Source organism: Citrus sinensis, chromosome 2 (assembly GCF_022201045.2).
Source record: "Citrus sinensis cultivar Valencia sweet orange chromosome 2, DVS_A1.0, whole genome shotgun sequence".
Lineage (NCBI taxonomy): Eukaryota > Viridiplantae > Streptophyta > Magnoliopsida > Sapindales > Rutaceae > Citrus > Citrus sinensis.
In genome coordinates this window covers 21,202,614-21,215,133 of record NC_068557.1, presented here as the reverse complement: position 1 = coordinate 21,215,133, position 12,520 = coordinate 21,202,614, and the positions used below count along the sequence as shown (strand labels likewise).

General features: G+C 31.4%; 1 protein-coding gene across 2 annotated transcripts; it reads right to left on the bottom strand.

Moving 5' to 3' along the window:
- Nucleotides 1–1,540: 1,540 nt before the first annotated feature.
- Nucleotides 1,541–3,785, bottom strand: LOC102615094 (7-methylxanthosine synthase 1-like). 2 transcript variants are annotated; one of them, XM_025094759.2, is made up of 4 exons: nucleotides 3,531–3,785; nucleotides 3,053–3,424; nucleotides 2,683–2,943; nucleotides 1,541–2,105 (listed from the first exon to the last, which is right to left on the bottom strand). In XM_025094759.2, exons 1-4 carry the CDS (start codon nucleotides 3,639–3,641, stop codon nucleotides 1,743–1,745), a joined length of 1,107 nt encoding a protein of 368 aa, XP_024950527.1. In that variant the 5' UTR covers nucleotides 3,642–3,785; the 3' UTR covers nucleotides 1,541–1,742. The 2 variants fall into 2 exon arrangements, with proteins under 2 accessions (XP_024950527.1, XP_006469448.1); XM_006469385.3 differs by having other exon boundaries at nucleotides 3,017–3,424; nucleotides 3,531–3,774.
- Nucleotides 3,786–12,520: the final 8,735 nt, after the last annotated feature.

Genomic DNA, 12,520 nt, shown 5'->3' with positions numbered 1-12,520 from the left:
CAAAAGCTCAATTTATACAAGTACTTGAAATATGAAAAGGAAATGATAAAATTAATATAATTGGGGAATAATGATTTATTAGCAAAAATTGAGTCAATCAATCTTTCTTAATCAATAATTAAGATGAAGGAAATCAATCATTTGATTAATAATTTTGTTTGCATCAAGACTGTTTGAATTTTATCATTATTTCCAGTCGTAAGGATGAAAATAGAAAATATATTAGCACATAAAATTGTCAAGTTGTAAATTGTGTAGTATCAAAGACATGAGAAAAACTATTATGGAACAAACGCATGTGTTATATATGTGACTATGTGAGCCCTTTCGATAATATATTTTGACACATATATTATACATATATATTTTGATGTTGACTAATTAATCATAATAAAAGAAATAATCATTGCTTACTGTATGTGTAAGAATATTATCACATTAATTTGTTGAAGGATATCAATAACAATGAGTGAATGGATTTTAATGGAACTCTCTCATCTATATTTTCGGTTTAATGGAGTTTAATGTGTACTAGATGACAAAAAAAGTTGCATTATTGTGCTTAATTTTTAAAAGGGAAAGTCCTCGCATCATACCATCCTTTGAGGAGTTTTACTTAAATAAAAAGAAAAAAGAAAATCGAACCATCCATAAAATTATATTCATATCCTCTTCAAATCCAAAGTTTGAAATTTAAATTTTATGTTTATTAAAATAAGTTTAATAGACAAATTAAAAAATCTAAGTAGAGTTTCACTCTTCAAAGTTCAAACCCTTATTATTATTTTATCTTCTTATTTTTCATCACATGAGGTTCGTAGTGACATTGATGTAGGATGTTATTTTAGGATTTTAGGATATTAGGATTTTTTTTTCATTTTTTAATATCTTCTATTAAAAAAGTAGAGTTAATTATGGTATGGGCCGGTGCTCTCAATAATATTGAGGGCATTAGTTTGAGTTCTCATGGAGCCTCCTCTTATTTTCCACCAAAAAAAAAAAAATTAAACTATTTATGGGTGGGTTTATTATGTCCAATGTCATTAGTGAAAGTAGTGAATTTCTGAGCTAATCCCCATAGATTTTTAAGTTATAAATGCATGTATCTGAAGTATTAATAGGTATAACTCTAGATGGTAGTATATCTGTGTAGATTGTAATCACGAAAAATAAATATAAGTTATTAACCTGAGTTTTAATTTGTTCTATTACGTGCATTCCTGAATTTAATTATAAATAGCACTAAGAACAAGTTTTCACAAAGAATTGAATAAAAAATCTTCTCCAAAGGGCAAAGGCTGTCAAAGAAAAAAATAGATTAATTTCTTTCTTATATTCTAATTTAAAATGATAAAAACTAAAACATTAAGTAGAAAAAAATAATTGTAAGAAATTTTATTGGTGAAATGATATGTTATAAAATGATAATATCTATAATAATAATAACAAAAATAATAGTAATAAAAAGTGCTTAAATAAAAGCATTGGATACTTGCAGCACGTGGGTCCCATTGAAATACCAACATAAAACAACATAAAATAACAAAAGAAAAATACATTGATATATAACCTAAATTAATACGAACCATAGTAATTTTACGTAAAGTGATACGTATTTAAGAAAACACAAACAAACAAACAAACGGCAACAACAATGAGGACAACAGAGCCTCATGTAAGACAAGAACTGAAAGCAATAAATATACAAAACATTTATTTTATTTTTTTGGAAATAACATAATTCATTTCTTTATCAAGTAAATGAAGAGAACTGTGTGAGCTCCTAGCCCCATTTCCAAATGTGCACTTATCTTGATTGTAAATCGATGGAACAAATCATCCATGATTGCACTTCCAAAATGATTGGCCAGAAGGGACTCTGAGACTGCTCTTATATTATTTGCCACGTGCTTGGCTCTTGCGTGCTTGTTAAACTCCAAGCCTTTGTTATCATTCTCATAGCCCACTGACCAACTTATATGTGATGTTTCAAGCTGATGGATGTTAAAGGATCCTTCTCTTTCGATAACTTGTCTTACTTCTTCAACACAAGGGTAATAGATTGGATAATTGAATGACTCCAATTTTGATTCTTCAATCAAACCCTAAATAAGTTCAAAAGAGAGTAAATCTCCTTAAAATATGTATAATTTTTACACACATATAAATATTTGTTACAATATAACATCTTTAATGAGAATTTACCTAAAAATTTTCATATTTTCTATATGAAAATATGAAAATTTATATATATATATGAAAATATGATAATGTGAAAATATGAAAATATGAAAATTTTCATATTTTCATATATATTTTCATATGAAAATATAACACATATATTTTCATATATGAAAATGTGAAAATGTGAAAATATGAAAATATGAAAATATGACACATATATGAAAATATGAAAATATGAAAATAAAGTTCATATATATATATAGAAAGAGAGAGAGAGAGAGAAATATTTCAGTCATGAATTTTAAAGTGCGGGAAACCTTTAAAACAGCATGGTTTGTAAGCCTTTAAAGCCGTGTGGTTTTAAAATTTTCCTGGACTTTTCTGCACTTTAAAATTCCTGACCAAAAAACTACTATATATATATATATATATCATCTTAACTAACTTTGTGCAAATATACTTATATGCATTTGTTCAAGAGAGAGAGAGAGAGGATACCTCATAGACCATGTCATTCAACACCATTCCCATTAACTCAAAAACACCCGTATGGTGTTTGTCATTACCTATAAAGTTAAGAATCATACGACCTCCAATCTTCAATTCTTCCCATCGAAAATTGAGAAATGATGTGAAATCACTTTCAAATTGATCCAAGTATGCTTTATGCACATTAGAAGGGCTACAGGTTTTTGCTACGCAGACATCCCTTTTATTTAATAAAGGAATTCCACATTCACTTACTAACTCTTTGGGTACCTGTTAAAGCATAAAATTGACGCATTATAAGAATATGATTTTGTACACCATTCTTTAAAAGAATAAACGGTACCTGAGAGAGCCAATTAAGACAGAAAGAAGAGTAAACCAAGTTTAGGAAACATGGAGGAAATAGCCTTCCATAGAGAGACCCAGGGGCTACACCTATGAAACATGAACCAAAATCGTCATTGCGCTTTTCTGTCTTCAATCTCTCATAAAAGCTTGGAAGAGATTTGGAAAGAGTATTGAAATCATTTCCAGGAAGATCATTGAGAAAAGCATGCAATATTGGTGGCTTATGTTTCAAGCGGCTGCAAATAGTGTCCAGTGCCTCTATAGCTTGCCACGTTGGCAAAAATGCATTAGGCCCTGAAGAACACCCCATATCTGTAAATCTGATGCAATCTGGGAAGCCATTGCTATACAAATCAAACAAGCTTTCATGCAGTAAAGGCTTTGCTTTCAAGATTGCCTCCCTCTGAGAAAAAAATGGAAAAGAAAAGAAAATTGATAAACAGAAGAAATTAAAGTGTGAACATCAAGAGAGAGGGAAAGTGAGATTGAAGTTTATAAATTAAATTGACCGGTGGCGCTGAGTTTTTTGCATAGCTGTTTTCTCCTTCTCCTCCATTCATGAACAGAACTTGCTCTACTTGCATGACTCCATTTTTGCTAGAACCTTGCTCTAATTCCATACCTCTTATGTGTGTGAATGATCTTCGTCGTGTTCCTTGCTCTAATTCTATGGCACTTATGGCTTATATACAGAAATCAATGGAATTTAATGGGACTGTCATCTAAATTTTTCCCTCGAAAAATAATTATTTTCAGTTTCACTCGTGACCGGGCTACCCCTTGTGTGCTAGATGACAAAATAAAAAAAAATTATTATTTTGCTTAATTTTTAGAAGGAAAAGTGTTCATATTGCACCGTTTGCTTTGAAAAAAAAAGGAAAAATTGTACTATCCATAAAATTATTTTAATATCCTCTTCAAACCCAAAGTTTTGAGATTACAATTTTATGTTTGATTGAAATTACAATAACAGCCAAATTAAAAAAAAAAATCTAATTAGAATTTCACTCTTCAAAGTTCAAACTTCAAACCCCTGTTATTTGTTTCTCCCTTTATTTTTCATCAGTGAAGTTCTTAGTCGCATCAGATGACAGTGAAATTCAGCGAGATGAAGCCGTGAGGCTTTTGAATTGAATGAAATAATTTTCGGTAGGTGCTAACAATTATTAATTAGATTAGGGTCCTCTTCTTCTCCTAATTAATTACTCAAGTCAAGATAAAGAGGAAGCCTTGGTCAAGATAAAGAGAAAGCCTCCCCACCTCAAATGTAAGTGTATGCGTGGGCGTATATGAAGATAATTAATTAAAAACATATTAAAAGTTCTTAAACATAACAGTGGCCTTTTAATTTGTACTTTTTCTGAGTTCTAAGCTTGGCTGGATCACCAGATTTCACCGTTCACACAGCAAATTACATTTTCAGTGATTTCACAATATAACTTGAATTAAGGCCCTAACACATCAACAGTTGTGGTTGGCAAATGCATTTTCTTATATAGTTTAATTAACACGCCTCAATATCGGCTATGTTTGGTTGAGACTTTGAGACTTCGTTGCCAACACTCAACAATAAATGGTTTTGTAATCGGTGCTTGATATATTTGGGATTGGATATCGACGTAATGTTAGGTATGAAAAAGTGTACTCGCACCCGGCCCTTATTACCTAATATGACGAGCCCTTACGGGGATTTTCGCCATGCCCATTGTTATATAGGTAGATTTTTAATTTCCAGATGACAATTCTGGTTACAAATTGTAATCAAACACGTACTATGAAAGTAGCCACAGCCCACCCACATGTTCAGTCTCTGTATCTGCAAAATATTGTTGTTCACAGGCCATTGACAGGCGTTGTCCTTACTTTCACTGCCGCACTGCGAGTGCGAGAGATACTTTGCTTCATCAAATTCAATAGTCCCTCCCCTTTTACTTCGACATTGGAACTTTCTTAGGCCTTCGTGGGCTTATTGAATTTGACTGTATTATTTAATTTGGGATTTGCTGATTTTCTTTTGGTCTTGTTGATTATAGGCCTCTTTCGGCCTTGTTGAATCTAGTCCAACATCAATTGAATTACCCAATTCTTGTAGAAAAGGTACACGCCCTCAGAAAAAGTTTCATCAACTACTAATAAGTTATTAAATCCATCACTGGATAAATTATTGACACAAAATATTAAGATTCTTATTGCGATATCCACCATTATTACTAAATATATTCATACTATATATATATATACTCCTAATATAGACCAGGATCTTAAATTTTATTACAGTCCAAAAAAGTTATTAAGATATTTGAATTAATAAATTAAAGTACAAGGTAAGCTAAAAGAAAAAAAATATAAATTCAATACAATATATTTTATCTTTTATCCTGTCATTTATTTTAAAGTAAGGGACTCCATTATTGGAAGGGAACTATGTATTTATATATATTAACGAAGATAAAAAGTTATGAGCCGGGGCTCTCAATAACATTGAGGGTATTAGCTCAATTTCTCATAAATCCTCTATTCCCTTTCCACAGAAAAAAAAAAAAAAAAAGGAATATGTATGGTAGTTTTACGTGCAATGTTATTAGTGAAAGTAATAAATTTTTTAGCTAGTCTCAACAGATTTTTAAATTTTATTATAAATGTATTTATAAAAAGTTTCAATAAATATAACTCTCGATAGTAATATATCTGTGTAGATTGTAATCATTAAAAATAAATATAAATTATTAAGTTTTAATTTGGTCTATCATGTGCATTGTTGAATTCAATTATAAATGGCAGTGAGAACAAATTTTCACAATGAATCGAATAAAATCTTGTCCAAAGGACAAAGGCTATCAAAGAAATGTGATAGATTAATTTCTTCTTTATATTCTATTTTCAAATGATAAAAATTGAAACATTAACTGGGAATAAGTGATTGTGAGAAAATTTTATTAGTAAAGTAAGATAGAGTCATTCTATAATGTCGTAATGGACGTGAATTGTTAAATTTAAATGAAAAATCTCCACCATTAATTCTAAATAAATAGTTAATATATTACCTAAGTAGCAAGTAATTACCATTTTTTGTTCAAGTTGCAGGGGGCATTTACTAGTCTTATTTGTGATTTACAAAATTAATGTGTTAATTGTCATTTAATGTTGATTTACAAGTTTTATGCAATATTTACAAGTTTTTATTTTGTTTACAATTTCTTCTTCCAATTTACAACTTTAACATTAATTTACCCCATTTTCCATCAATTTACTAGTCTTATGTGTGGTTTATAAATTTTTTTGTTTCATTTCACACTTAATGTTAATTTCCAAGTTTTACGTCCTTTTTCTAAGTTTTTGTTTTGTTTATAATTCTGAGACCAATTTACCACTTCAACAATAATTTACCCATTTTTCCTTCAATTTGTGGTTTATAAATCTTTTATTTCATTTCACACTTAAAGTTAATTTACCAATTTTATGACATTTTTCTAAGTTCCTATTTTGTTTGCAATTTCTTATTTCAATTTACAACTTCAACATTAATTTACCCATTTTTTCCTTAAATTTACTAGCCCTACTTTTGGTTTTCAAATTTTTGTTTCATATCACATTTAATGTCAATTTACAAGTTTTATGTCATTTTTCTAAGTTTTTATTTTGTTTATAATTTTGAAAAGCAATTTATTACTCTAGTATTAATTTACCATTTTTTCTTTTAATTTACTAGTCCTATGTGTGGTTTACAAGTGTTTTGTTTCATTTCGCACTTAATAGTAATTTACAAGTTTTATGTCATTTTTATAAGTTTTTGTTTTGTTTACAATTTCTTGTTCCAATTTACAACTCCAACATTAATTTATCCATTTTTTCCTTCAATTTACTAGTCCTACATTTGGTTTCCAAATTTTTTGTTTCGTATCACACTTAACGTCAATTTGTAAGTTTTATGTCATTTTTCTAAGTTTTCATTTTGTTAACAATTTTGAAGAGCAATTTACTACTCTACTCTAACATTAATTTGCCTTTTTTTTTCCTTCAATTTACTAGTCCTATGTGTGGTTTATAAATTTATTGTTTCATTTTACACTTAATGTTAATTTACAAGTTTTATGTCATTTTTCTAAATTTTTGTTTTGTTTACATTTTCTTATTCTAATTTATAACTCTAACATTAATCTACCTTTTTTCCATCAATTTATTAGTCTTATATATGGTTTAGAATGTTTTTTTTTTCATTTTATAGTTAATGTCAATTTACTCATGAACATGGGCCCAGAAGCATTCCACCAACCTTGTTTTTAATTTCTTCCCTAATTTTGATTCGATCTTTACAATCTTGATTGGGTCATCTTGCTTTATTCTCACGAATTCCACTTCTTTAATAGGCTTCTGCCTTCCTTTCTTGGAGTCTCCTCATGTCTCCATTGAGATTATCTGCATGGTTTCCCTAGCCGCTATTGTGTAACAACCCCTAGTAATCTTCTGGTTGCCTTTCACAACTCCTATCATGCCATTTACCCTGTATTTCAATGTAAGATAATAATTAGACATTACTGCTCTGCTGGTCCTCAAGAAAGGCCTGTTAAAAATCTTTTAGTACAAACTGTCTTCAACCACCACAAAATCTAGCACCATAGTCCTTTCGAAAAGTCTCGCACCTATTATTACTGGTAGCTCAACCACCCTGTGGGGTGTCAATCTTCCTTGGCCAAATCATTTTAAGGAGGTTCTAATGTGCTCGAGTCTCAAATAAGTAATTCCCATCTCATGTAAGGTAGACTTAAATAGAATATCCATTGAGCTTCTTAAATCCACAAGTATTTTGTTAAACTCTGTGCTCGCAACATTGACCTTTATCACCAATGCATCCTCATGCGGATATAGTGATCATTCTTCATCGTTCTCTATCCATATAATTGGAACTTGCCTGGTTTTTGCTTGCTTTGCTGCTGGCATATTGAACAACACATCACAGCTGATCATCGCATATCTTGTGTAGATTTTACGAGCTCAATTTAAATCTTAAGCTAATGTCGGACCTCTAACAATGACTTTTGACCACCAATTGTTCACCATTTATATCATCAGTATTCTCTTCTGCAATAAATTATTGATCTGTAATAAGATGAAAACCTTCAATGAACTCATCAAGGTAACGATTTTATATAAGATCCTCCACTCGGTTTTTAACGTCACAATATTAGATCATGGTGTGGCCGTAAGTATCATAGAACTCATAAAATCTGCTTCGGCCTCGCTTGTTGGCCATCTCTGTGAGCGGTGCAAGAGGATAAAGTGAATCTCAATCCTTTATTGCATGGTATAGCTCCTCTATTGAAACTTTCAAAAGGGTGGACTGCCTATAGGCAGTGCTCTGATCAATCATCTACATGACTCTATTCCTTGGGAAATTACTGTGAGAGAGGGTAGGCCAATAAGGCACCATGAAAAAGCAAACGCAAACAGAAGGATAGATAGGCGAGCAGCTCCTTATGCGCGTTACTTAAAACATCTACCATTCTACTAAGAAAAAGTTCCACCACACCACTTTCAAAACCGAGATCATTGAAAAGAGCACAATCAATCACAAGATCACTCTCAATTTTTTATATAATTCTCGTGCTCGTCCTTCCAATGTCAATGGGAATGCTTTAAATCTTTATAGCTGAGTCAAGCCTTGCATTCCAATCATATCATTGAATTATTCAATGTATACCAAAAAATCTTTTTTTTAAAGAATATTTGAGACTGGAAAAGCAGAAATCCTTTAGAATTATGGTGTGCACAATTTCCTCCAACAGTGGGGATTTGTTGTCCAGCATGATTCTCCAAATTGGAGCTCTTCCTGACCTTGTATTTCCTTAATGACTTATGTTAGCCTTCGTACCTCACATTCTAATTCCCTTATGCGACTAGGATTCTGCTCACTTACATGTTCACGTTCCTATTCAACGCCCCACAAATACTGACGCAACTTTCTTTCTTTAGTATTTACTTATGCCTTCGCATTTGTTGGGTTATGCTTGCCATGAAACAAATTTCTTACTCCCAGACTCTGCACGGCAAAAAACTTCTTGTTATTGGGCTGGGTAAAATTTTGGTTCTTCCTTGAATTACCTCCATTAAACCTTCTCTATTCGTCCCTCAATTCATGTAAAACTACAATGAAGGTTTTTATTTGCTTATCTATTCTTTCCATTCTCTCATGTATTGCCCTTTCTCAAGGTTTATTTGCTATCTCTCGTACAGTCACAGATTTGTTCACCCGTCCTAGACCCTTGAGCATTGTCACCTCTAATGTTCATGTCTTTTTCCTCATACATGTATCCTCCTTCTTTGATTTTCTCTGGTACAAGCAACTTTTCGTTTTGTCCCCATAAACAGCACCAAAATGTCGATGCAGATATTTGGTCGAGAAGTGTTGCAATTAGACAACCACCTCAACATTTAAATTTATTTGATGGGAGACGGCACTTGCTCACACCTCTTTGCTTTAAGTAGAATCTTGCGACCATGAGCACTTTTTAAGAAATTCACATGTGTTCATAAAGAATGGTTAGGGGGACGCCAGATATTTTTCTGACGTGAACCTTCCAATGCTCAAGTCAGTAATCAGGCCTTTTTGGGAAAAATTCTATGCCACCGCTCTCATGGCTTAGTTTCGGTTACTTTTAAACAAAAATACTTTTTAGAGGAAATCTCAGAAAAATCAACAAAAATCTTAGAAATAAGAGAAAAAAGAGAATGTGAAAGAGTCTAAAGAGAGAGAACAACATACCTGGTTTGAATTTTCAACGATTCTTATAGAGGACTGAGACTTTAGTTCTTAGGCAAGGGAAGTAATCGTTAGTTGATCAGGATCATGCCTTGAGTTTTTAGAGAGAATCCTCGAGTTGACTCTTGACCAAGTCTTTAGGTTAACTGGTTTAAGTCTCTTCTCGCGAGATCCTTGTGCAAGCACGCCTGCATGCGAGCAAGCCTGCAGAGCCAGCTGCCTGCTACATGATGACTAAAGCAGATTGTTTATGAGTTCCTTAGGATCACACCCCAAGAAAGCATGTTATTAACTCTAATATTGAAGAGAGCATGATTTGCTCATAATCATATTCAATCATGCTCCCTCTCTTATCCCTTAAACACCAGTCCCTAAGCCAGTTACCATCGTCCACCGACCAACTCCTACCGTGGCGGCCTCCTCCAACTATATGTATATGTAAAAACAATTCATTTCTTTATTAAGGAAACAGGCAAACATGTGCCACTTCAAGTAGGCGAGTGGTCATCAATTGCCTTTATAATAATAATTTATCAGTAATGAGTCTAGAAGCATTGTTCAACTTTATCGATTCTAAATACATAAACTCTTCAAATGATATTTTATTTCCTATTTAAAAAAACCACAAAATTTAAAAAAAACTTTTCAAATAAGTTTTTTCAAATAAGATTATTCTTCCATCTCTTCAGTATCAAAGAATATTTTTTCCCTCTCCAATTTGTATTGTATTATTATCTCATCATTATTAAGGAAAGGGAAATGTTATATTGTTATTTTTTGTGGAGAAAAAATTTAATTAAAATAATATAAGCTTGTTTTTATTTGAAGAGTCTTTTAGAAGGGGGCTTATTTTTCACTTTCTATTTGCCATGCAAATAAGTAAATAAGTAAGTATTTGAAGATTAAAAATTAGAAGATTCTTTTGGTAATGGTCTATGCAGGGTTCGAACTTCATGGAGACTCTATTCGGTTGTGACCGCCGAACAAATTTTAGAATTTTTTTTTTTAAATATACATCCTATGTCTTCAATTATATCTAAACTAATTGGAATATTTCACTAAATTATCATTATAATATATTTTTAGTCCTTTATATTCTAGTTTTTACAATAAATGCATGTTCTAATCCCTCGTAATACCTAAATCCTACTTTTATTATAATTTTACTATAATTTATCTTTTCTTATAGATCGTAGCATGTTATAATTCTCTTCCCTCTAACTCAATATTCAAGTAAAATATATATATATTTTAACTCATTTCTACATTTGTATTATTAAATTCTTTGACTATCTTAGCTTCAGTTTTTCACATTATTCGCCTAGCCCTGTAACCAAATTTTTCAGCTTTCGCCCCTGGCTCTATGTTTGGCTATTTGATTTTTTTTAAACATATCAAAAATATAAAATAGTGTTCGCATGCGTATTGGTGGGTACATCCTTGCTTCCTTCCTGAGTTTGAGTTCTCTGATGTACAATGTAAAGATGATACATTTAGAAATAAATATGATCTATACTTATGAATTAGTCCAAAACATTTAAATTGCACCATTAAAACTAATTCCGATGACTTTTGATCGTAAATATTAAAAGATTGTAAAGAAACGTAAAGTAATAATAATAATAATACTAATAAGTGCTTAAATAGAAATGGCGGTGCAGCGCCATGTTAGATTCCAATAAAATAACAACAACATAATGAACAAGAATGTATAATAATGATAACAAGTGCTTAAATAGAAATGTCAGTGTAGCACCATGTTAGATTCCATTAAAATACCAACAACATAATGAACAAGAATGTACAAAATTTAATATGAAGTTTAGTCATTTTCACAAAAATATATTTTTCTTTTTTCTTTGGTAGGATTATTTGAACACAACAAAGTACTCAATAAATAAATTATTAAATTTAAAATATAAAATTTTAATACCAAAATAACCTTGTTAAGCTAAATTATAATTGTTTCTTTTATCCTCTTCTTTTCATGACCTTTTCATTATTGACTCCGTCTCTTATTCCTTGTTAAGCTAAATTTTAATTATTTCTTTTATAGACTATTATCCATAATAGTTTCATATCCAAATCCTTCATTTTTATGATTTATTTTCAGTTGCTATTTTCCCTTAATCCTCGTGCATTCAGAACAATACCTTTTGTTGATACCAAAAATTTAGCAACACAGGAAGAGTTAAGAAAAAATTGTTTTCCTTAGGGAACAGACTGTGAGAGAACTTGATGTCTTCGAGATTTGTATTGTTAAGAATAAATAGGTTAGTAGTCGGAATCCCGCAAGATAATAATCCATTAGGGTTTGTCTGGGTGTTACAAGTGCAGATCCTCTAGTGCTTAAGTTAGAGATGGCCAACAGGCCAGACCGGTAAAGGAAGGCCATGTGTGCTCGTGTTCGTGTCATGCCGTGCCCACTATGTGATTTGTGTTGTGTCGTGCCTAATTTGTTTTTTTTTTCACTTAGGCCCGTCCTGGCACACATGCCATGCCTTGGGCCGTGTCGTGTCGTGTCGTGCCATGCCGTGCCTAAGAAAAAATAGCCCGATAAGCCTTTTTTTTAATAGTTGTTTTTAAGAGAGAATGACAAGTTGTTGGCATACTTTTTTCAAGCCTATATATTTTTTTGGGCCATGAGCCTTTAGTCAAATTCAATAAAATGATAAATTCAAAATTCAAGTCCATATTTAATAATAATAAACTAATAATAGTAAGAAAATGTAGTACCAATTA